Raw genomic sequence first — 23,765 nt, forward strand, 5'->3', positions numbered from 1 at the left:
GTGTGTGTGTACGTGCCTCTCTGTGTGTGTGTGTACTTGCCTTTCTGTGTGTGTGTGTACTTGCCTCTCTGTGTGTGTACTTGCCTGTGTGTGTGTGTACTTGCCTCTCTGTGTGTGTACTTGCCTTTCTGTGTGTGTGTACTTTCCTCTGTGTGTGTGTGAACTTTCCTCTTTGTGTGTGTGTACTTGCCTCTCTGTGTGTGTGTGTACTTTGGTACAATTTGGTATGTTTAGCAGACACAGTATTAACCCATGTCTTTAGACTCACTTTGAGCTTTGATCAGCTCTTGGTGAAAAAATAATATGATTCAGTTATTTGTTTTTAGTGGATTATGGCCTCCATATTAGGAAGTCCCTCATTTGTCAGTTGAGTTTAGTCTGATAATGAATGGGTTTCCTAATCTGATTGCTGCAGTTTCCTAAATCACCACTAGGTGGCTGCAACTGTGAGATAAGGGTATATATCTACATCAGTGAGTGTAATAATGTTTTGCATAGATAGATTAGAATAAATCTTAATTTGATTTCCATACAGGCTCCAGGGCCTGTCAGAATTAGTTAGACATATTTTAATCTTCACTCGTTCTCTCTCCCTGCCTTCCAGCATTGTTCATCAACTAGAAGCTTCCTATTTTCAGAGGAAGAATTGTGTGAGATTGGGTTACAGTTGATAAACAAGACAATGCGTTACCATTGCTATGCCAGGGTCAATTCAATTCCAGCTAATGTCTTTGTTGTCTATCTATTGGTCACAGCACTCATCTCATACCCTACCCAATACAGCTTTCTCCCTCTCTCACACATAGGCCTGTTACCTGGTCTCAAATCTCAAACTAGAAAGGGAGAAGTAGTTCAGTTGCGTGCTGATCTTGCGAGAAAAGCAATTTAGCCTCGTGGCCCAAAGAGCCTCCAGGAGTCTCCACACATCAGAGGCATGGTGACAGTGAGGGCGCAGTGGGCCGGTAGGGGCCAAGTCGATGCCTGCTCTGGTCCAAATCTGGATGTAGGTGAGATTCTAAGGGAAGCGAGGGGAAAATCAATGTTTTCTGAGAATACTGCCTGCCAGTCCCCCCGAGGAGGAGAAGCTGCTAGTAGGAATTTAGTGAAGGCTTGACGGTTCTGTCTGGGCTGGGTTCAGGGTCGAGGTCAGGGAAAATGGGATAGGAGAGGATGAGAAAAGAGACCAGAGGGATGTTTTGTCCAGACAGGGATCAGGAAAGAGAAGAGCCAGGAAAGGGATGTAGGGATGTTTTGGACAGTAAAGGGGACTCAAGGTTTTGAGACTGTAAGAGGTTTTTAAACACTGAGCAGCCCTGTGCTGTGACCTGGCTGAATCACAACTTTTGATGCGAACGACTGAACTTTCTTCAGTTTTTTTCCTTGTTCTGTCTGTGAGCAAGCAAAGCAAACCGACAAGAACAGGGTTTCATCGACCCAGCACTGTGTTACCTTCTATTGTGTTTTTCTGGTGTGTGTTTTGTTTTTCTCTGATTTGGGCAAAGTAGCATTGCAAAATTTCCAGAAATCCTGGTTGGAATATTCCCGAAATCAGGAGAGAATAAGCAGGAAATCCTGAATCCATTGCATTTTCAGGAAGGTTACTGGAATTGTGCCACCCGGGGGCAAGGTGATGAGGAAATGCAATGAGGAGAGGCAGCCTGTCTGAAAGGCATGTTGAGGTCACAGGGCTGAAGCTGTAGAGACATGCTATAGGTCACATGCTGTACTACCTCCTTATGAAGGCAGCCAGCGCCAGCCTGAGGTCAGGGACAGAGAGAGATAAGGTCCCCAATGAGCTGTAGTATCTTGATCACTCTACCTGCTGAGCAGAGAGGGAGGAGGAGAAGGAGGGAGTGGAGCTCTCACTTCCAGGAAGGTCACTGGGATTTGGGCCTGAGCCCATCACTGTGTGTGTGTGTGTGTGTGTGTGTGTGTGTGTGTGTGCGCGCGTGCGTGCGTAATCACTAGTGTTCAAAGTACTCCCTAGATTGCCATTACAGCCTAATAACAGTGTCAGTGTGATTAATGGCAGTAGAAGTGGCAGGGCACTGAGTCCCTGATTACACACTCATTCAAGTACATCACCCATCCTATCCTGCCCTTCCATAGAGAATACACTACAGCTGTGTCTTTAAAGCACTTACAAGATTGCTTCGGTAACAAATTCCAATACTGTGACCCATTGATCATTATTAGAAGATTAGAATGGTTAGAATGATACTCTTTTGGGATTCCCTCATGAACACTGTTCCCAATCTGGTGTGATCAACATGGACATCTCCCTATCACTCATTCTCTCTTTCTTTGACTCATTCTGTTTCTCTCTCTCGCTCTCTCGCTCTCACGCTCTCTCATCCATTGAGGTGTGTGGACAGCTGTGAAGGCAAATCTACCTCTGTTTGTCTGGTTGTCTGTTTGACACCTGTGTCATGGCCAGGCGACAGGCTACAACCTTGAGTGCCGAGGGGATGAGAGAGCGAATCAGAAGGGGAGGGATGAGAGGCTCTGTGAACCTCAGTCTCTAAATGAAATTCTGTCTGTCTTCTCCCTGTCTGTCCATAAAACAGAGCTGAACAGGGGAGATCTGAGGCATTGTGGCAGACAAAGAAACCCTTATACGGTCTGAGAGAGAGGTAGAGAGGTAGAGGCCACAGGAGGCTGCTGAGGGGAGGACGGCTCATAATCATGAGTGAATGGAATGGAATCAAACACATGGAAACGATGTGTTCTTAACCATTCCATCCGTTACTATGAGCCCGTCTCCACAATAAAGGTGCCACCGGCCGCCTGTGGTAGAGACAGAGGTAGAGCAGAGAAACGCTTTCCCTCAAATCATGGAGATTTCCCTAAAGTTCCATCTCTGTTGACAAGAATTGCATTATAACCATCTGACCCTGTCTCTCCTCTGCTGTCCCCCAGGGTCGTTCATGATGGTGAACTCGTCCCAGCATGCCGTGGGGCAGCGGGCCCACCTTCTCCTCCGTTCGCTGAGTGAGAACGACACGCACTGCATCCAATTCAGCTACTTCCTGTACAGCCGCGACGGCCATTCCCCCGGGGACCTGCAGCTCTACATCCGGGTCAACGGGGGGCCGCGGGGAAGCGCCGTCTGGAACGTCTCCGGGTCACATGGACGCCAGTGGCACCAGGTGGAGCTAGCCGTCAGCACATTCTGGCCCAGTGAATACCAGGTGAGCGCTAATGATACATATGTGTTAACACATACATTTTGCTAATTATATGTCTAATGCTATGTCGTTGGCACCTTCTGGCCCAGCAAATACCAGGGGAGAGACAATGCTATGCGGTGAGGGTTAGGGTGAGTGGCACCAGATGGAGCTAGCCGTTAGCACCTTCTTGCCCAGTGATTACCAGTTGAGTTCTAACTAATGGTTGGTTGGTTGATTGATTGATTACACATACAGTACCAGTCAAAAGTTTGGACACACCTACTCATTCCATGGTTTTTGTTTATTTTTACTATCATTTACATTGTAGAATAATTGTGAAGACATCAAAACTATGAAATAACACATATGGAATCACGTAGTAACCAAAAAAGTGTTAAACAAATCAAAATATATTTTATATTTGAGATTCTTCAAAGTAGCCACCCTTTGCCTTGATGACAGCTTTGCACACTCTTGGCATTCTCTCAACCAGCTTCATGATGTAGAAAAACCCTTGAATGAGGAGGTACTGTATGTTCTATTCCAGCACTGATTAAACTGCAGCTGCGGGCCGCAAACTATGCCAGAGACGGGACGCTATTGGTTCACCATAGTATGCTTGCTAGCTGGGAATCATCAAGCCGTAATTCATTTAATCTATTGTGCTTGTGCTCCTGGAATAGAGCAAATATGTGCAAATGACCAGTTGGTCCCAGAGGAGTGGGTAGGGAAACACTGCTGCACTATTTCATAGTGACAACATGGGAGTATAAATGTACTTTATTAGAGTATTTGTTTTATGTTTACATATATGTATGGCTTAATTTCCCCCAGTGCAGCAGAGTCGTAAATATCTCTTTGTTCTGCCCTGGGTTTAGTTGATGGTGTTGTTATGGCTAGTGTGTGTGTGTGTGTGTGTGTGTGTGGTGGGCTGTTTGGAAGCTGCCTCATTAAATCCTATGATTTATACCTCTAGCTGTCTCTCATTCGCCCTCCTCCAAAACGCCCTTAACGAGAAGCCAATAGCTGTGTGTGTGCCTGTGTGTGGGTTTCTGTGTGTGTGTTTCTGTGTATGCCTGTGCGTCTGTTCTGTGTGCATGTTTTCTCTCCCTTTGAAATCAATGGCAGCAGTAAAAGATTGGGGGAGTGAGTGTGGCTCAGCCGAACAGTCAATTGACCTCAATTCTGTGTGACCCTCAGTAGAGGAGTGTTTGCCTCCATAACCTTGGTTTGCTCTCAGAGTTCTGAGCCTGGTCCCAGACACATCTCAATAAATCAACACATCCTAAATGAGATTATGGCCGGTGTGGATCAGTGTTGTGTGGTAGTATCCTCAGCTTCCAGGCCAACAACACAACCCCATAGTGATTAAGAGTTAATGCTTATCTTCCTCTCTTGTGCAGCAACATCAAAAGGTTCTCTCGCCCCCGCCACAGTCTCCCACCTTTTTCACACGGTGAAAGAGTGTGTGTGTGTGTGTGTGTGTGTGTGTGTGTGTGTGTTACCATTCAAAGGGAAAGCGGATATGGGACACAGGGGCGTTGGGATCCAATATCCAATCAGACCAAGCCTTGCCTGGCCTGGTGGTTAGGTGAAAGTAGAGCTGTATTTGTTGCGTCTGTCTGAAATTAGAAATCCATTAGAGGTATGATTTACCACCCTGATAATGTGTGTGTGTACGCTGAAGCAGCCTGGGTGTTATGTGTTATGTAAGTGGAAATGAAGACGTGTGGGTGGGTGTGACATCTTAAGACTTCCCCCCAGGCACACAGACAGACACGGGACAGATTGCTTTGTTGGTCCCATAGAGCAGTAAGAGGTTCTGCTGCAAGTAATGAAGCAGGTAAAAGACTGAGAGGATGACCGGTGCAGGGTTTTAATCCTGCCCTGCAGTGATGCGTCTCCCTGACTGTACTGTGAAGGGGCAGTCTCACTCCCTCCCATGTTCCTTCCCCGCTCCCCGCTCCCCCCTCTCCTTTTCACCCCCTATTCCTCTCCCCTTCTCTGCCATGATCTATCTTCTACTCTTTCCCCCTCTCCCTCTGTCCTCCTCTCCCTTTCTCTCTCTGTCACGGCTCAAAGTGCTAGTGAAGGCCCCAGAGGGCCCACTCATCCAATCCCCCAGATAAGGATCACTGTCCAGCAGTCCCATCCAACAGATCGGCCCCACGGGACCCTGACCAACAGCCAGGAACAGACAGACAGAGAAGAGAGAAAAAAGAGAAGAGAGAGACCACAGAGAGAAGAAGAGAGAAAGGGACTGCTTCACATGGGCTTTAAAAGAAAGAGGGAGAGCGAGAGAGATGGCGATCAGGTTTCTCTGAGAAGCCCCCAGGGGCCAGCAGGAGACAGCCTGGAGGAGAAAGATGGACTACGTGCTCTGTAGTTGGAGATTGATCAGAGACTGAGCTAGCTATAGCCCCCCCCCCCCAAAGCAATCACAAAGAACAGAGCAGTCAGTGAAGTGCCATTACCATTCATTGTCTCTGCCTCAAGTAATAGTAGACTATTCAGATGTGTCTTGTCGGCTAGAGTGTAGGTGAGACGCTTGCTACTTTGGTATCAGTGGCAGGTGAACAGTCCCAGTCTTTTGATATCTTAAAGAGGGAGAGTTAAGGTGATTGAGTTTATTAGGAGAAGTAGCTGCAAACACTATCTGAATATTCTATGAAGCTCTCAAGACGTTCTCTTCGTTTTGTGAAATCCTGCTTAGGAACGAAGTTAATAGCCGTAGCACTAAAGACTAAAGAGAGATAAAGACAGAGAGTGATCACAGCGGCCCTCAGACTTAACTGTGTCTCTCCTCAGTCTCTGTCTCTCTCTCCATATCTCCCTAACAATCTCTCTGTCTCTCTCTCTCCACATGTGTCTCCCTGTCTCTCTCTCTTGGGCTCTCTTCCTTCTGTCTGTCTCTCTCCACATCTCTCTGACTAGATCTGTCTGTTACACTCTGTCTCTCTCTCTCCTCTCCCCATGCCTCTCTTGGGCTATCTCTCTTCTGTCTCTCTCTCTAGTGTAAACAGAACTAGAAAGTCTGAGAAACTGAAGATGGTACTTTATCTTAGCAGTTTGTGCATACAGGGCTCAGAGGGAACAGGCTGTAGCCTAGAGAGTGTACTTGTTGTACTTGAAAGTGTGTATATACTAGGAGTCTACACACTAGTGTCTACACACAGAGTCTACACACTAGTGTACTTGACAGTGTGTGTATAGAGGGCCTAGCTAGTGTACTTGTAGCAGGGTATATTCTGTGGTGCAGGGAGTAGAGCACTTGTCTCTGCACAGCTGGAACATTGTATTTACCCCTCCTTCCGCTTCTCTCTCTCTCTCTCTCTCTCTCTCTCTCTCTCTCTCTCTCTCTCTCTCTCTCTCTCTCTCTCTCTCTCTCTCTCTCTCTCTCTCTCTCTCTCTCTCTCTCTCTCTCTCTCTCTCTCTCTCTCTCTCTCTCGCACTCTCCCTCGCACTCTCCCTCTCTCGCGCTCTCTCTCTCTCAATTTAATTCAAAGGAGTTTATTGGCATGAGAAACATGTTTACATTGCCAAAGCAAATGGAATAGACAATAAACAAAAGGGAAATAAACGTTAGTGAACATTAAACTCACAAAAGGTTTAAAAGAATAGACATTTCAAATGTTTTGTTATTGGCTATGTACACTGTTATAACAATGTGCAAGTAGTTGAAAATAAACATATAAATATGGGTTGTATTTACAATGTTGTTTGTGCTCCTCTGGTTGTCCTTTTCTCATGGCAACGGGTCACAAACTTTGCTGCTGTGATTGCACACTGTGGTATTTTGCCTAACAGATATGGGAGTTTAACAATGTTTGATTTGTTTTCAATGTTTTTGTGCGTCTGTGTGATCTGTGGGAAATACAGTCTCTCTAATTTGGTCATACATTTGGCAGGAGGTTAGGAAGTGTACCTCAGTTTCATTTTGTGGGCAGTGGGCACAAGCAGACCTGACTCTCGAGAGAAGATATGCTGTGGTGGCTTCTCAATAGCAAGGCTATGCTCACTGAGTCTGTACATAGTCAAGCATTTTCTTAAATTTGGGGTCAGTCACAGTGTTCAGGTATCCTGCTACTGTGTATTCTCTGTTTAAGGCCAGATAGCATTCCAATTTGTTCTGTTTTCTGGTTGATTCTTTCCAGTGTGTAAAATAGTTATCGTTTTAGCTTTCTCTTCATTTGGATAGGTTTGAATATTTTTCTGTCCAGGGGTTCTGTGAAGTCGGTTTGTGTTTGTGAGCAGAGCCCCAGAACCAGCTGGCCGAGGGGACTCTTCTATAGGTTCATCTCTCATCTCTCTCTCATCTCTCTGTAGGTGAGGCTTTTGTGGTGGAATTTGTGGGCATCGCCTCCTTTTCGGTGGTTGTAAAATTTAACAGCTATTTTCTGGATTTTGATACTAGCGGGTATGGACCTAATTCTGCTCTGCATGCATTGTTTGGGGTTTTGCGTTGTACACAAATTATATTTTTGCAGAATTCTGCTTGCAGAGTCTCAATTGGGTGTTTGTCTTTCTGGTTGAATTCTGATTATTCATGGCTCTTGGTACTATCAGTCCTGGGCAGGCTCAGAGAACAGCCTGGGTTTTAGGAGACGAGGTACAGGGGGATGGAACCAAGCCAGAAAACTGGAGGAAGGAGGAGGACTTTTTTTGTCCCATTTTCTCTCTTTCTTTCATCTAAATAAGTTCAGGGGTAAAAATGTGCTTAACAAGTCACGTAATAAGTTGCATGGACTTACTCTGTGTGCAATAATAGTGTTTAACATGATTTATGAATGACTACCTCATCTCTGTACCCCACACATACAATTATCTGTAAGGTCCTTCAGTCTAGCAGTGATTTTCAACCACAGATTCAACCACAAAGACCAGGTAGGTTTTCTAATGCCTCGCAAAGTAGGATACCTATTGGTAGAGGGGTATAAAAAAACAGACATTGAATATCCCTTTGAGCATGAAGTGAAGTTATTAAAACTTGTTAGGGCTAGGGTCTTTTTTTCTGAATTTATGCCTGACTGAAGTGCCCAAAGTAAACTGCCTGTTACTCAAACCCAGAAGCCAGGATATGCATATAATTGGTACCATTGGAAAGAAAACACTCTGAAGTTTGTATAAATGTTAAAATAATGTAGGAGACTATAACACAATAGATATGGTAGGAGAAAATCGGAACTTTTTGTATTTGAGAGCCCATGCTCTTACAATGGAACGTATAGAGTCATATCTAAATCCAGCTCCCAGATTGCAATTCCTATGTCTTCCACTAGATATCAACAGTCTCTGTTCAATGTCTCAGGCTTGTTTCTTCCCAAACGAGGAAGAATTTTGAGTTTTAATACTGGGAGTTGGTGTTCAAAACCAGTCTGTGCGAACACGACAAAGAGGACGCGCACCTGATAATTTTGCTTTCCTATTGAACATACTTCTTTCCGTATGAAATATTATGGTTTAATTACATTTTAGGGTACCTGAGGATTTAATAGAAACTTATTTTGACTTGTTTTAACGGTAGCTTTTTGGATTCATGTTGAACGAGTGGATTACTCAAATCATTGGCCCCAACTAAACAGACTTTTTGGAATATAAAGAAGGATTTTATCTAACAAAACAACCATACATGTTGTAGCAACCATTTGGATTGCAAATCAGAGGAAGATTTTCAAAGATTGAGTGAATATTTAATCGCTATTTGTGATTTTATGAAGCCTGTGCCAGTGGAAAAATATGTTGATGTGGGGCGCCGTCCTCAAACAATCGCATGGCATTATTTTGCTGTAAAGCCTATTGTAAATCGGACAATGCAGTTAGATGACCAATATATTAAGCTTTTAACCGATATAAGACACTTGTATGTACCTAAATGTTTAATATCCATAATTTGTATAATTATTTATTTGAATTGCGCGGCCTCCAATTTCACCGGAATTTGTCGACAGGTGCCCCGCTGACAGTCACTACAAAGATACAGGCGTCCTTCCTAACTCAGTTGCCAGAGAGGAAAGAGACCACTCAGGGATTTCACCATGAGGCCAATGGTGACTATAAAACAGTTAGAGTTGCTGTGATAGGAGAAAACAGAGGATGGATCAACAACATTGTAGTTACTCCACAATACAAAATGAATTGACAGAGTGAAAAGAAGGAAGCCTGTGAAGAATAAAAATGTTTTAAAACATGCATCCTGTTTGCAACAAGGCTCTGAAGTAATACTGGAAAAAAGTGGCAAAGCAATTAAGTGTTATGTTTGAAACAAATTCAATACAACTTTGAATACTTTCTGAAGGCACTGTAGTTGTGTGTGTCCATTTCCTCAGCCTACTAGCTGAACGAGGTCCACTGAATCTCAGGTCATAAATTACTGTGTTTTACTGCCACAATGGCAATACCAGTCAATACCATTCTACCCTCATTCCACTTTATTAACCAAAACAAATCCATCAACAGAACATTCTGGCAATAACTGTGCAACATGTTCCTGTTTCTCCAACGGTTTCTGAAGCTGTTGAATTAATTAAACCACTTGTGCGGATCGATGGAGTCTGTCCGTGTACAAGCTTTATCATAAGACCACGTGCATAAATAACTCCCATAGCGCTGAAAAGGAAAACTAGAATCCAGAAATATTAATTACCCAACAAATCCTCTTTATTGCAATCCTTTATCGCCAGCAGCCAGCCAACAAACCAGCCAGCCAGCCAACAAACCAGCCAGCCAGCCAACAAACCAGCTAGCCTACCAGCGAGCCAACCAGTCAGCCAGCCACCAATCCAGTCAGCCAGCTGATTGTATGTGTTCCCTTCGAGGACGGGGAAGGGAACAGAGCAGGGATTCAGCATAGAGAAGTGTGTAATTCTGCACCGTTGGGTTTTATGAGGTGAACTGAACTGGAGCTGCAGCAGCTAGGGGGAGAGGGAAGCTCATGTTAAAATGTATGAGTGAATTTTCCTTTTTTTCCTTTTATCCCTCTTCTTCCTTCCCCTCGTCCTGCCTCATCCCTCCTCCCGGTATCTGAAGGCAGTGTTTTTGTGATCCGTATTTAGAGTTTGGTGTCTGGTATTATTTCTCCCATCTCTCTCTGCTTGGATGATGAAACAGCTCTATAGCCTGAGAGACAGACAGCAGCAGGCACAGCAACACCTCACTAGTTTCAACAAGCCTGGCCTTGATTCTCACATCACTGTTGTTTTTTAGAAGTGTAATATCTACCTTGCTCCTTTCCCCGTTCTCTTTGTAGCTCTGCGTGGTTGCAACAAGAGGAAATAGGTAAATAAAGCAGGAAGACTGTCACAACCTAGAACTGGTGACGATTCTGTTCCTTTGAACAAATCCACCTTTACTTTGAGTGCAGTGATAGATAGATGTTTCCTTTCTTTGCCTGTGTGGGTATTGGAGATGAGGGTGTTGCAGGTGTGGGGGAACTTTGCTATCAAATATTTATGATGCTATCAGGCCTATCGTGACTGCCAATGTCAATGTAGCTTAGCCTACACCATCTCTCCTTATATTTCGCTCCCTCCTTCTTTCTCTCTCTCTCTGCCCCTCTCTCTGTCACTCTCTTTCAATTTCTCTCTTTCCCCATCTCTCGCTCCCTCTATCCCCCCTCTCCCTTTCTGCTCTGAGCAGGGTCTGATACTGATAGTCAGGTAGGGTCAAGGCTCTGTGCAGTGCTGAGCAAGGGAATGGATGGCCAGGTGTGTGGAGGTGTGTGTGTGTGTTAGGGCTGTCCCCGACCCCAACAAATATTGGTTGACCAAAAAGTTATTACAGCAAAGACTTAAAAACAGTCACATTCATTTGCGAATGCAATTTCCCAAATGGAACGGTTTAGGTCTATTTATTTTTTACGCTAATTATTCAATGGTCGCTTTGCTATTTTATTTTAAAATTAAAATGCTTCAATGCATTTCACGTCAGGAATGACTCGAATGCTGTGTAATGACATGAATGCAAAAATTATTTATTGGTGAAGTAGCCTATATTGAAATATAGGCCTAAGTTAATTACAGTAATAAGACCAAACAGGATGCACTCTTAGGCCTACAGTTCCATGGTGGTTATACAAGGCTGCTATACTAAGTCTACTAATGACAATGACATTACTTATTAATATATATTATATTATAATTATTATTATTATAATATTATAATGATGATCATAATACTATTAACAATAAGAATTTGATCAAGGAAAAAGGAGGGGTATTATTAGAAATATAATTTTTCTGACAATTTGGAACAGTGCAAACAACACTAAATAAATGCTAAATAATACCAGAGGCGCTGGTCTAATGGAAAACAGTGTAAAGCCTTTATTACAGCACAGCAAATATTAAAAACAGACGAATTTGTGAAATTGTTGCGTGAGGCTTGGTGCTCACGGAATCAGTAGGCTATCAGCGAAACATCCAAATAGGCAGCAGAAGCAAGATCTGTCTTATTTCTGTAGATATATCGATCATTTATAAAGACAGGCACATTTAACAGTTAGGCTATTGATTATAGACCTAATTAAGTTGAGGTTTCGTCTCTCCTCACTTTTCTTAGACAATAAGTCAAGGGCTGTTTTCTTCTCTCTTAACTCTAGCAACATGGTCAGGAAAAGGCGGCGATTCAACAGCACATTGTGTTTCAGAGCCGCACACAGCAACCACTATCCAACGCGGGAGAACGTGCATTTGTTATAAATGATTTGTTTTATTTGTGTTGCACCATTGTTCTTACATAATATAACCATATACCATTTCAGTAGCACATACCTTAGAGTGATGGACTGTGCCATCCCCACGGCCTCCACAATGGATCAGTCCACTCGTGAATCAGACAGCTGTCTTGTACACCACGATTAAAAAAAAACATTGAACAATTTTTGCTACTGCTCGACTAAAGAAATCTCGGTTGACCAACAGCCTATGGGGTCAGCCCCAGTGCGTGCTCGTCGGGGTGTGTCAGTACCTGATGAAGGGAGAAGGTAATCGTCCAGACTTCTCTAAGTGCCCACGCATAAGAATGAAGAATACTAATAAATGAGCAGACAGGGAAGCGTGGCCTGTGTCCATCTGAGGAGGCCTTGTGCGGTGCTGTCGGTCTGGACCAGGCACTTAGAGCCTGATGTGTTGGTCAACACAGAGACACACGGGGGCTGCTATAAAAGGAATAGGGTGCCATTTGGCCCCCAGACTCGTTGGAGTGCGTGATATTGGAATCTGACCTTTCATAGTCTGCTGGTTTCAGTCATAGCTAACATATCATTGTCTGTGATGAGCTTTTAGGATCATTTGCAGAGCTTTACACTGTGTGGCTGTCAGGGACTTTTCCATTGGGTCCATTGTGACAGGAAAGCTCAATCAAGCCCGGCTAAATAACTTGAAAGTGAAGTGCTATTTGAGGTCTGGAATCAATGAATGCAGTAAACCTGACTGCAGTGTTTATGTATTTGTTGTGCCTCTGCGGTAAAATAGTAAACTGTCCCTCAGTAAACGATATGGGTTATTGTGGCAGTAATGATTTTTCAGTGGTCCAGATTCCCTTTGGTTCCCTGTGGGAGGGATCTGGGATTCACTTTGGTTTCTCTGCATGACGCTGGATTCATTTAGATGAGTGAGTAGAGATTTTGGCAGCGCTCAATGACTCCTGTGGGTCCCATGTTCTGTGTGTGTTCTCTGATGAAAAGAGAGAGAAATATGGTTGTTTGAAAGAGCGGGAGGGAGCGAGGGAGAGATGACTGTGTGAAACGAGGCTATGCTAAACTATGGATGTTTGAGTAGTGGGATTTGCCACCAGACAGGCCTCCGTGGATTCAAAGACAAGCTGTTTGATTAGGACTTCACTCTCTCTGCCTCCAGTCCTTTCTCTCTCTGTGTTGCGTAACGTGGAATCCTTTCTTCCCTCCTCCTCATCTCTCCATTGTCTGTGTCGTTCTCATCTCATCTCTCCATTGTCTGTCCCATTCTCCTCTCATCTCTTCGTTGTCTGTCCTCAGGTGGTGTTTGAAGCATCCGTCTCGGCAGAACGGCGAGGCTACATTGCCATTGACGACATCCTGCTGCTCAACTACCCCTGCTGTAAGTAGCTACCCACCACACTACAGCACCAACATCCCAATGTACATCAGCCCAGAGAACCCCGCCCCAACACACCAGCATACCAAACCCAGCGCACCACTATACCAATCTATCAACTACGCACCGTATAGCAGTGACCTTTAACAAAGAAATGGGACAATATGTGTCTGGGCGCTAGGAGGTGGACAGACAGACCAAGTCTCAGGACTGTGATGGGTGCGTGGGTGGACGGACAGACAGAGGCCTGTACAGTAATCAGCGGTGGCGAAGGCACTGCTCTCAAAGCCAGAGACGGTTCTGAGAGGCTTTTGGCATGTGGACACCTGTCTGATTTCCCATGGTTCATGGCTGCACAGCGCCGCTCCTTTTGTCCCGGTCGACCAGACAGCGAGCTGGTGACCTTTATCTTCCTGACGGCTCGGCTAGTCGCTCCGCTCTCCCCGTCACCAAGACGAGCCCACTCTCCCAGAGCTAATATACTGATCCTGGAAAAACACACACACACACACACACACACACACACACACACACACACACACACACACACACACAGTTCCAAGAGAACAGCAGGCAGCAGGTGAAGGGCCTCTCCTCACATGTTGTTTTTCTTCCTCTCCACAAAGGCGTGACGAGAGCAGCAGTAGTCTGAGGTCTCTAGCTGGACCATAATGACACATGGTGACACTCTGAGAGTTTTCCCCATTATAGCTAACCCCCCTCCCTTAGAGTGTAACCCCCCACCCCCCTCAGCCCTCAGTGCAAACACCCCCACAACCCCCTTCCTTCTATGAACCTGACTAAATGCCTTTATAGCGGACCCTCTGTCTCTCCCACAGTAGCACTCAGTAGCACTCACAGCAGTCTGACACACCATGATGTTCCTTTGGGATATTTCCCCAGTAAAACCTCCCTCCTTCAGTGCAGCCCCTCCCTACAAACATACATATGCTTCTACAGGCTACCTGGCCATTATTCTCCTCAGACGCTCACCTGCTGTCCCCATAACTATTACCTCTACAGGAGAGCAGGCTCAGGTCAAGGGCTGTATTCCAAATGGCACCCGATTCCCTACAAATTGCATTACTTTTGATCAGAGCCCTATGGTCTCCGGTCAAAAGTATACAGTGGTTCATGCTTTAAAAGTTACAAACGTTTGCCCCGACCATTAGTGGTAGATGGTGGCATTGTGTCATTGCACCACACTATCACAAGGGAGAGTTAGAACGCTGATCTATCGGTCGTCTAAACTGTGACTCAAGTTGACTATCTTTTCGTAAATGAATGGATGTGTGTTTTCAGTCTGAGAGTCTCTCTTCTCTGGTACTAGAGTCCTACATCAGGCAACAACAACAAAAAACTGTCGGTGGTCCTGGAGTTAAGAGAGAACTTGGGTATACAATGGGGGAATTACACTTAACATGTGACTGAAAACACACATCCATTCATTTACGAAAAGATAGTCAACTTGAGTCACAGTTTAGATGACCGATAGATCAGCTTTCTAACTCTCCCTTGTGATAGTGTGGTGCAATGACACAATGCCACCATCTACACCATCAATGGTCGGGGCTTTTGGTTTTTCTACCTCTTAAAACAGAAATAAATCATTCTAAATAACAAACTGGCTTTATTTACAAATTAGTAAGAATGTAGTAAGAATGTCAAAATGGCCCTTTATTCAGATTACAACTGCTCACTTATCGTTATTTCTTTTATGTATTTATTGAATTTTCACTCTAATTTCGTGATATCCAATTGTTAGTAGTTACTATTTTGTCGCATCGCTACATCTCAAAGGTCATGCGCCCTCTGAAATCCACTGCTTCTTAACACAGTGCGCATCCAGCCCAGAAGCGAGCATCCAAGCCAGCCGCACCAATGTGTCAGAGGAAACACTGTGCACCTGGTGACCTGGTTACCGTGCACTGTGCCCGGCACACCACAGCAGTCGCTAGTGCATGATGAGACAAGGATATCCCTAGGCCAATTGTGCGTCACCCCGTGGACCTCCCGGTCGCAGCCGGCTGTGACAGAGCCTGGGCGCGAACCCAGAGTCTCTGGTGGCACAGCTAGCACTGTGATACAGTGCCTTAGACCACTGCACCACCCAGGAGGCCCTTATTGTTATTTTTTAAACAAGCCATGGAAAGTTGATTACAATTTCAGTTTAATCCCCCAGAAAATAAATAAATAAATAACACAACAAATATTGTGGTTAAACTCAAACATACTAATTGATTAAAAAAACTTTTGCAATTGGAGTCTTTATCAAGTGGAAGGGGGAAAAGTAAAGAACTTGTCTGTCGGCCATGCATTAAAGACCAAAATTAAAAGAAATTTAAAGACAATTGTGATAAACAAAAATGAACTCAGCAACAACAAAAAAAAGTCATTTTTCAGGACCCTGTCAAAAATCCAAATAACTTCACAGATCCTCATTGTAAATGGTTTAAACACTGTTTCCCATGCTTGTTCAATGAACCGTGAACAATTAATGAACATGCACCTGTGGAACGGTCGTTAAGACACTAACAGCTACAGACGGTAGGCAATTAAGGTCACAGTTATGAAAACTTAGGACACTAAAGAGGCCTTTCTACTGACTCTGAAAAACACCAAAAGAAAGATGCCCAGGATCCCTTTTCATCTGCGTGAACGTGCCTTAGGCATGCTGTAAGGCGGCATGAGGACTGCAGATGTGGCCAGGGCAATAAATTGCAATGTCCGTTCTGTGAGACGCCTAAGACAGTGCTACAGGGAGACAGGATGGACAGCTGATCGTCCTCGCAGTGGCAGACCACGTGTAAGAACACCTGCACAGGATCGGTGCATTCGAACATCACACCTATGGGACAGGTACAGGATGGCAACAACAACTGCCCGAGTTACACCAGGAAGGTGTTGGGCTAGGATTAGGGCCTTTGCCCCCAGAAATGTCCTGGAACTTGCAGGTGCCTTGGTGGAAGAGTGGGGTAACATCTCACAGCAATAACTGGCAAATCTGGTGCAGTCCATGAGTAGGAGATGCACTGCAGTACTTAATGCAGCTGGTGGCCACACCAGATATTGACTGTTACTTTTGATTTTTATCCCCCCTTTGTTCAGGGACACATTATTCCATTTATTTTAGTCACATGTCTGTGGAACTTGTTCAGTTTATGTCTGTTGTTGAATCTTGATATGTTCATACAAATATTTACACATTTTAGTTTGCTGAAAAAGAAACGCATTTGACAGTGAGAGGGCGGTTCTTTTTTGCTGAGATTATATACCAGTTTCATTTAAGGACCAAAACATTGACAGCTGTGCCATATATATTGCAAAATAGTTTCCATGGCACATGGTTTATGAATTGACACACAATTTTCCATTTATTATAACCTACTGCAGGCCTAAAACCTATGAGTTTAACTTTCTGAATTAATGATTATATTGAGATATAAGCCGCCTCTTAATGAGTTCCAATCTGTTATCCAACGATTGTTATTATTTTTATTGACCCTGCATTATAATTATATAAAAGCCCCTTAAATATTCTGTTTTTATTCACAGTGGTGATGGACAGCTGTAGACATTTTGTTTTTCACAAGCGTAGTAGGCTGTGAATTCTGGAAACAATAGCATCTTCATCCTTTACAAAAAGATAGTTTATTAGCTGGTTACTGTATGTGTGAGGAAAAAATAATGTCACTGGCGGAGAGTCAGGCGGAGAATGACATGTTGAAGAGGGCGAGGAATGAGATGGAGTCACAATCCATGCCAGGTACATCTGTGAGCTCTGAAACTCCACCTCCTGTTTGTGGACTCTGCAAACAACGTGTTCTTGATGAAAATAACTCTTTGTGGAAAAATCACCATGATTAACTCTTTAGTCATATCAGAGTTTTTCTATTTGCTTATGGTTTTGCCTACACCTAGCAACCTGTTTTAAATTATATGATCAAAAATATGACATTTTATTTGGAATGGTAAGCCAGACAAAATTAAAAGGGCCTATTCTCTCACCCCATGTTCAATAGTGGCCTTTTCCCCTTATTCAGATTACATCCGCACACTTTTGGAAATTTGAAAATGAAATAATCTCCAAAATATCGTTATTATTTGAAACGAGCCTGTCAGATAGATGTGTATAGGTGGCAGGGAAGTCAGGCGCAGGAGAGTCAAACGGAGTGTAAAATGGAGTCTTTTAATAAATGTCCAAGTAAAATGCTCCATAACACTAAATAGAAAAATGAATATAAACAAATATGGGTACGAAGACCCGTCGCGCACCTATACAAAAACCACTACACTGACAATAAACTATCTCTGACAAAGACATGAGGGGAAACAGAGGGTTAAATACACAACAGGTAATGAATGGGATTGAAGACAGGTGTGTGGGAAGACAAGACAAAACCAATGGAAAATGAAAAATGGATCAATGATGGCTAGAAGACCGGTGACGTCGAACGCCGAGCACCGCCCGTACAAGGAGAGGCAACGACTTCGGCAGAAGTCGTGACAGAGCCATAGGAAGTTGGTTGCAATTTCAGTTTAATCCACCAGAAAAGACAGAACAAATATTACAACAAATATTATAGTTAAACTAAAATATGCTAATTGTTAAAAAAATAAAAATAAATTGGGACCTTTATCAAGCTGTGCCATATAGATTGCAAAATAGTTGGGAAGGGTTAGGACTGTAATCACCAGAGGACTTGGAAATGAAATTGTGAACTCTGAGGATGGTAAATGACTGTAATTAATACATTCATTCAATACATTGGGATACAAAAGAAGCCATCCACCCACAATGGGCTATTAGCAGGACATTAGACTCTTGCCAAAGAGGGTAGGGGGGACATTGTATTTAAAGACACTGCACAGTAGCCTAATAAACATTTGCATTTTGAAATTATATTTCAAAAAATTGTTTGCCCCGACCATTAGTGGTAGATGTTGGCATTGTGTTATTGCACCACACTATCACAAGTGAGAGTTAGAACGCTGATCTATCGGTCGTCTAAACTGTGACTCAAGTTGACTATCTTTTCGTAAATGAATGGATGTGTGTTTTCAGTCTGAGAGTCTCTCTTCTCTGGCACTAGAGTCCTACATCAGGCAACAACAACAAAAAAACTGTCGGTGGTCCTGGAGTTAAGAGAGAACTTGGGTAATATTAAAAACAGTCAAATGCATTCTCTCTCCATCGCCCACACACACTTTAAACATTTGGATAATTAAAACATTTAAAGGCTGACATTGGTTGATTTTAATACTTCTGACAGACAAAATTCTAACTCCACCCATAACTTTTGGACTTTTTAACCTTCCCAGAAGGCATTATAACAAACTGCAGGCATAAAACCTTAGGGTTTAACCTTTTGTATTAATGATTATATTGAAGATAGAAGCCACTTCTTAATGAGTTCCGAGAGCTGATCTGTTACTCAAAGATTATTATAGTTATATAAAACCCCTTAGATATTAGATAACAGCATGTTTTTAAAACACTTGTTTTTCACAAGGGCTATTAGCAGGACAATAGACACAGAAACACCTCTCTGACACACGGTCCAGTGTATCTCTTGATGATGACTTGATGACCAGCTGTTCTGGATGACTGTTTGATAACGCTCTCGGTAGCCGATGTGAACAAAACCTTTTAAACAGGTCAATGTTCAGAAAGCCGCTGGGCCGCTGATTACCAGGACGTGTACTCAAAGTATGCGCAGACCAACTGTCAAGTGTCTTCACTGACATTTTCAACCTTTCCCTGACCGTGTCCGTCATACCTACATATTTCAAGTAGATTACCATAGTCCCCTGTGCCCAAGGAAGCGAAGGTAACCTTCCTAAAGGATTACCGCCCCATAGCACTCACGTCAGTAGCCATGAAGTGCTTTGAAAGGCTGGTCATGGCTCACATCAACAACACCCTAGACCCACTCCAATTTGCATACCGTCCCAACAGATCCACAGATGACACAATCTCAATCGCGCCCCACACTGCTCTTTCTCACCTGGACATAAGGAACACCTATGTGAGAATGCTGTTCATTGACTACAGCTCAGCATTTAACACCATAGTGCCCACGAAGCGCATCACTAAGCTAAGGACTCAGGGACTAAACACCTCCCTGTCAACTTAGTCCCCTCCTATACTCCCTGTTCATCTATAACTGCGTGGCCAAACACGACTCCAACACTATTATTACGTTTTCTGATGACACAACAGTGGTAGGACTGATCACCGACAACGATGAGATGGCCTATAGGAAGGAGGTCAGAGAACTGGCAGTGTGGTGCCAGGACAACAACCTCTCCCTCAATGTGAGCAAGACAAATGAGCTGATCGTGGACTACAGGAAAAGGCGGGCCGAACAGGCCCCAATTAACATCAACGGGGCTGTAGTGGAGCGGGTCGAGAGTGTCCACATCACCAATGAACTATCATGGTCCAAACATACCAAGACAGTAGTAAAGAAGGCACAACAAAACCTTTTCCCCGTCAGGCGACTGAAAAGATTTGGCATGGGTCCCCAGATCCTCAAAAGGTTTTACAGCTTCACCATCGAGAACATCCTGACCGGTTGCCTCACCGCCTGGTATAGCAACTGCTCGGCATCTGACCGTAAGGCGCTACAGAGGGTAGTGTGAACAGCCCAGTACAACACTGGGGCCAAACTTCCTGTCATCCAGGAGCTATGTACTAGGCGTGTCAGAGGAAAGCCCATAAAATTGTCAGAGACTCCAGTCACCGAAATTATAGACTGTTTTCTCTGCTACCACACGGCAAGCGGTACCGGAGCTTCAAGACTAGGACCAAAATTCTCCTCAACAGCTTCTACCCCCAAGCCATAAGACTGCTGAACAATCTTTTAAATTGCCAACCGGACTATTTACGTTGACCCCGTTATCTATGTGTGGTCACTTCCCTTTTGTATACTGCTGCTACTCGTTGTTTATTATCTATGTGTGGTCACTTCACCCCTACCTACATGTACAAATTACCTCAACTAACCTGTAGCCCCGCGCACTGACTCAGTATCGGTACCCCCTGCAAATAGCCTACCCGTGTATGGTCAACTATTTCACCACCGTTTCGCATGGGGACGGGTCTTGATAAATCAATTCGATTTTTATTTTCACTGAATCTCCGTTAGCCTACAATTAGGGTGTGGAAATGTTAGAATTATTTTGCTCTTCACTTGCAGTCACTTGACCAGTCACGTTGTACAGAGCCATATTTTCCTAACGAAAACACTGAGGTTTTTCTTGGAATAGAATCACCATAATATTAATCAAATTAATAATGCCACATTTCTTCAAATCAATCCCATGTACTATGTTCTTACAAAATTTTTTTTTAATTATCTAGTACAGCCAATATTAAAAACAGTCAAATGGTTTTCAAATATGCCCTCTGGTGGTCAAACTAGTGCTAACTAGCATTAATGGCAACAATGGCTGACACTTAAATAATGTGCCATAGAATTGTGTGGCAGCCCGCAAGCTGTACTGCAGTGCGACGCAACTTTTAAAGGAAGAACCACAGTAGGGTGCAATTTGGTGTGTGACAGAGTGTATAGGAGTGACAATGTGTGACAGAGTGTATAGGAGGGGTGCTGAGGCCATGTCAGTTTCCACTGACAAGCACTGACCCCTGTAGACTTTAGGGAACATCAAGCCAGCCAGATCCGTAATGAACACTAGCGGTTGGTCTCGAGCCAAGATGGCCCCTGTCTTGGCTCTCTGTAAAGGGATAATACTCAGTGAAAAGCAGAAACTGCAGGCCGGGAGGAAATGTTAATGTATGATAATGGAGGGTGTTTATGAGCTGAGGAAATTCAGACAGCTTTTACCGCCTGTAAAAAATATTTAAAAAACAACTTAAAAAAACAAACAAAAAAACAGCCAGTTTTTTTTTCTCTCTTTCGCTCTCTCTCTCTATGACCCTCTTCAAAACAACCAGAGATAAGCTCAACTCATCTTAAACTTTTAACACTTAGCCTCTGCCACCTGAAAGTCTGCATTTCCATGTGATTTTCGACCCCTTGCTGATTTGGAGTGGTTGCCAGGGCCCTCTGTGTGTGAATAATGTGTGTGTATGATGGGTATGTCTCTTAGCCCTGATGCAGATGGTACCTCCCTGGCCCCCGTCCGTCCCTATTAAATAATCAACAATCTCATTAGCAGATGCTGCGGCTGCCTGGCCCTCCACGGAACCTCTTAAACACACACACACTCCAAGCTGGCACGATGCCCCCTAAGGCAGCGGAAATAACTTGTTTGGCCCGCAGGAAATACAAATCGAGTCTCTCTTATATTCACATTACAACACGCTTGACATTTCTGTTATTTTCTCCAGAGTCACCCTCATTATTCCAAACACGTGTTATGGTCAAATGCAATCGCTGTCAAATTGAAGTTTTCCTTTGGATATAAGAATGTGACTTACCTGCATAATAACCTACTAAACAGATAGGGGCCATTATGTGGTGTGAAACCTTACTTACCGTTCTTACTCCTTGGTGTGTTTTAAAGGTTTAACATATGCCCATGAAACTATATTGATTCTCCATTAAACATTAGTGCCAAGGCTGGGATTGTGTGTGTGTTTGCTGAAAGACTACCAACTACGTGCAGAAATCAATTTAGCTGCAGCTCGTCCCTCCCTGCGCTTATTGGAGCCAAAGAGAAAAAAAAGAGTTTCCGTTTCCATGGAGACTCATGATAGGAGTGTCATGTGTACGGAGGAGTGTCTCTCTCTTCCTCTCCTCCTCTTTTCCCATCTTCTCTCTCGCTCTCTTTTCTTGTTCAGGAAATGACCATCATAATACAGTCTGTTATTTTAAAGTCATTCCCCATTGAAAGAGTACCACTTTTTGTTTCTGTGCTACTAGTGTTTCAGCCTGCCAGCCTTTTCCTCTTGAGTTCCTACTGTACTTACAAGCTCACCAGAGAATACCGTTATTGCCCGTAGTATAGACCTAGCATCAACTCAAGGTAAATCACTGGAAACATTTTGAAAGATAATATGGGTGTATTTCAATGATTTCGTAAATGTAATGCATTAGCCAGACAGAATAGTATAAAAAGATTTAAAACGCTTTTCACTAAGTTGAATCTAACATCTCAAGTAGGCATTAACCCAAGTACCTTAACCCTTCCCTTACATTCCAAAACGCTATACACGGATGATGTTCTGGGTAAATTTGACCCATTACAGTAAGTACAGCAAAATCATAAATACATTCTTTTAACCTTCCACAATGTATTTCCAGTAGCTGAGAATGTCCTATTTAATATGCTCGTTTTGCTGAGTTGATAGACCGAACTGATAAAAATGTAAAGTCAAATGTTTGATACAGGAGTCATAAATCAATCAAATTATCACATTTTATGACATTTATGAAATTTTTAGCTCATTTATAGCCAACCTCCAGATCCCTGTCCCTCCGGCCTCTGAACATCACAGGGAAAACATACTTACATCCCTTGTGATAGTCATAGTTAGACCTTTACTGCACAGAAGACCATTGTCTCTAGAACAAAGGTCAAGGTCAAATTGCAGGTCAAGTACATGGTCAAGTACAGAGTATTTTTTAAATGTAATTTTCAAGGTTCAAATCAAATAAAATTTTATTTGTCACATACACATGGTTAGCAGATGTTAGTGCGAGTGTAGCGAAATGCTTGTGCTTCTAGTTCCGACAATGCAGTAATAACAAGTAATCTAACTAACAATTCCAAAACTACTGTCTTGTACACAGTGTAAGGGGATAAAGAATATGTACATAAGGATATATGAATGAGTGATGGTACAGAGCAGCATAGGCAAGATACAGTAGATGGTATCGAGTACAGTATGTACAAATGAGATGAGTATGTAAACAAAGTGGCATAGTATAGTATAAAGTGGCTAGTGATACATGTATTACATAAGGATACCGTCGATGATATAGAGTACAGTATATACGTATGCATATGAGATGAATAATGTAGGGTAAGTAACATTTATATAAGGTAGCATTGTTTAAAGTGGCTAGTGATATATTTACGTCATTTCCCATCAATTCCCATTATTAAAGTGGCTGGAGTTGAGTCAGTGTCAGTGTTAGTGGTGGCTGTTTAACAGTCTGATGGCCTTGAGATAGAAGCTGTTTTTCAGTCTCAGTCCCAGCTTTGATGCACCTGTACTGACCTCGCCTTCTGGATGATAGCGGGGTGAACAGGCAGTGGCTCGGGTGGTTGATGTCCTTGATGATCTTTATGGCCTTCCTGTGACATCGGGTGGTGTAGGTGTCCTGGAGGGCAGGTAGTTTGCCCCCGGTGATGCGTTGTGCAGACCTCACTACCCTCTGGAGAGCCTTACGGTTGAGGGCGGTGCAGTTGCCATACCAGGCGGTGATACAGCCCGCCAGGATGCTCTCGATTGTGCATCTGTAGAAGTTTGTGAGTGCTTTTGGTGACAAGCCAAATTTCTTCAGCCTCCTGAGGTTGAAGAGGCGCTGCTGCGCCTTCTTCACGATGCTGT

At 43.6% G+C, this 23,765-nt stretch overlaps 1 protein-coding gene across 10 annotated transcripts in view; it reads left to right on the forward strand.

The window, feature by feature from the left end:
- The window catches only part of LOC110489412 (receptor-type tyrosine-protein phosphatase U), a 288,775-nt gene that overhangs the window by 148,356 nt on the left and 116,654 nt on the right, over window positions 1-23,765 (forward strand). For all 10 annotated transcript variants that reach the window (XM_036970736.1, XM_036970735.1, XM_036970740.1 and 7 more), the window contains exons 3-4: window positions 2,920-3,191; window positions 13,162-13,243. In XM_036970736.1, the coding sequence (XP_036826631.1) occupies window positions 2,920-3,191; window positions 13,162-13,243 (354 nt within the window). The remainder of the gene's footprint in view (window positions 1-2,919; window positions 3,192-13,161; window positions 13,244-23,765) is intronic.

Source organism: Oncorhynchus mykiss, chromosome 32, assembly GCF_013265735.2.
Source record: "Oncorhynchus mykiss isolate Arlee chromosome 32, USDA_OmykA_1.1, whole genome shotgun sequence".
NCBI lineage: Eukaryota > Metazoa > Chordata > Actinopteri > Salmoniformes > Salmonidae > Oncorhynchus > Oncorhynchus mykiss.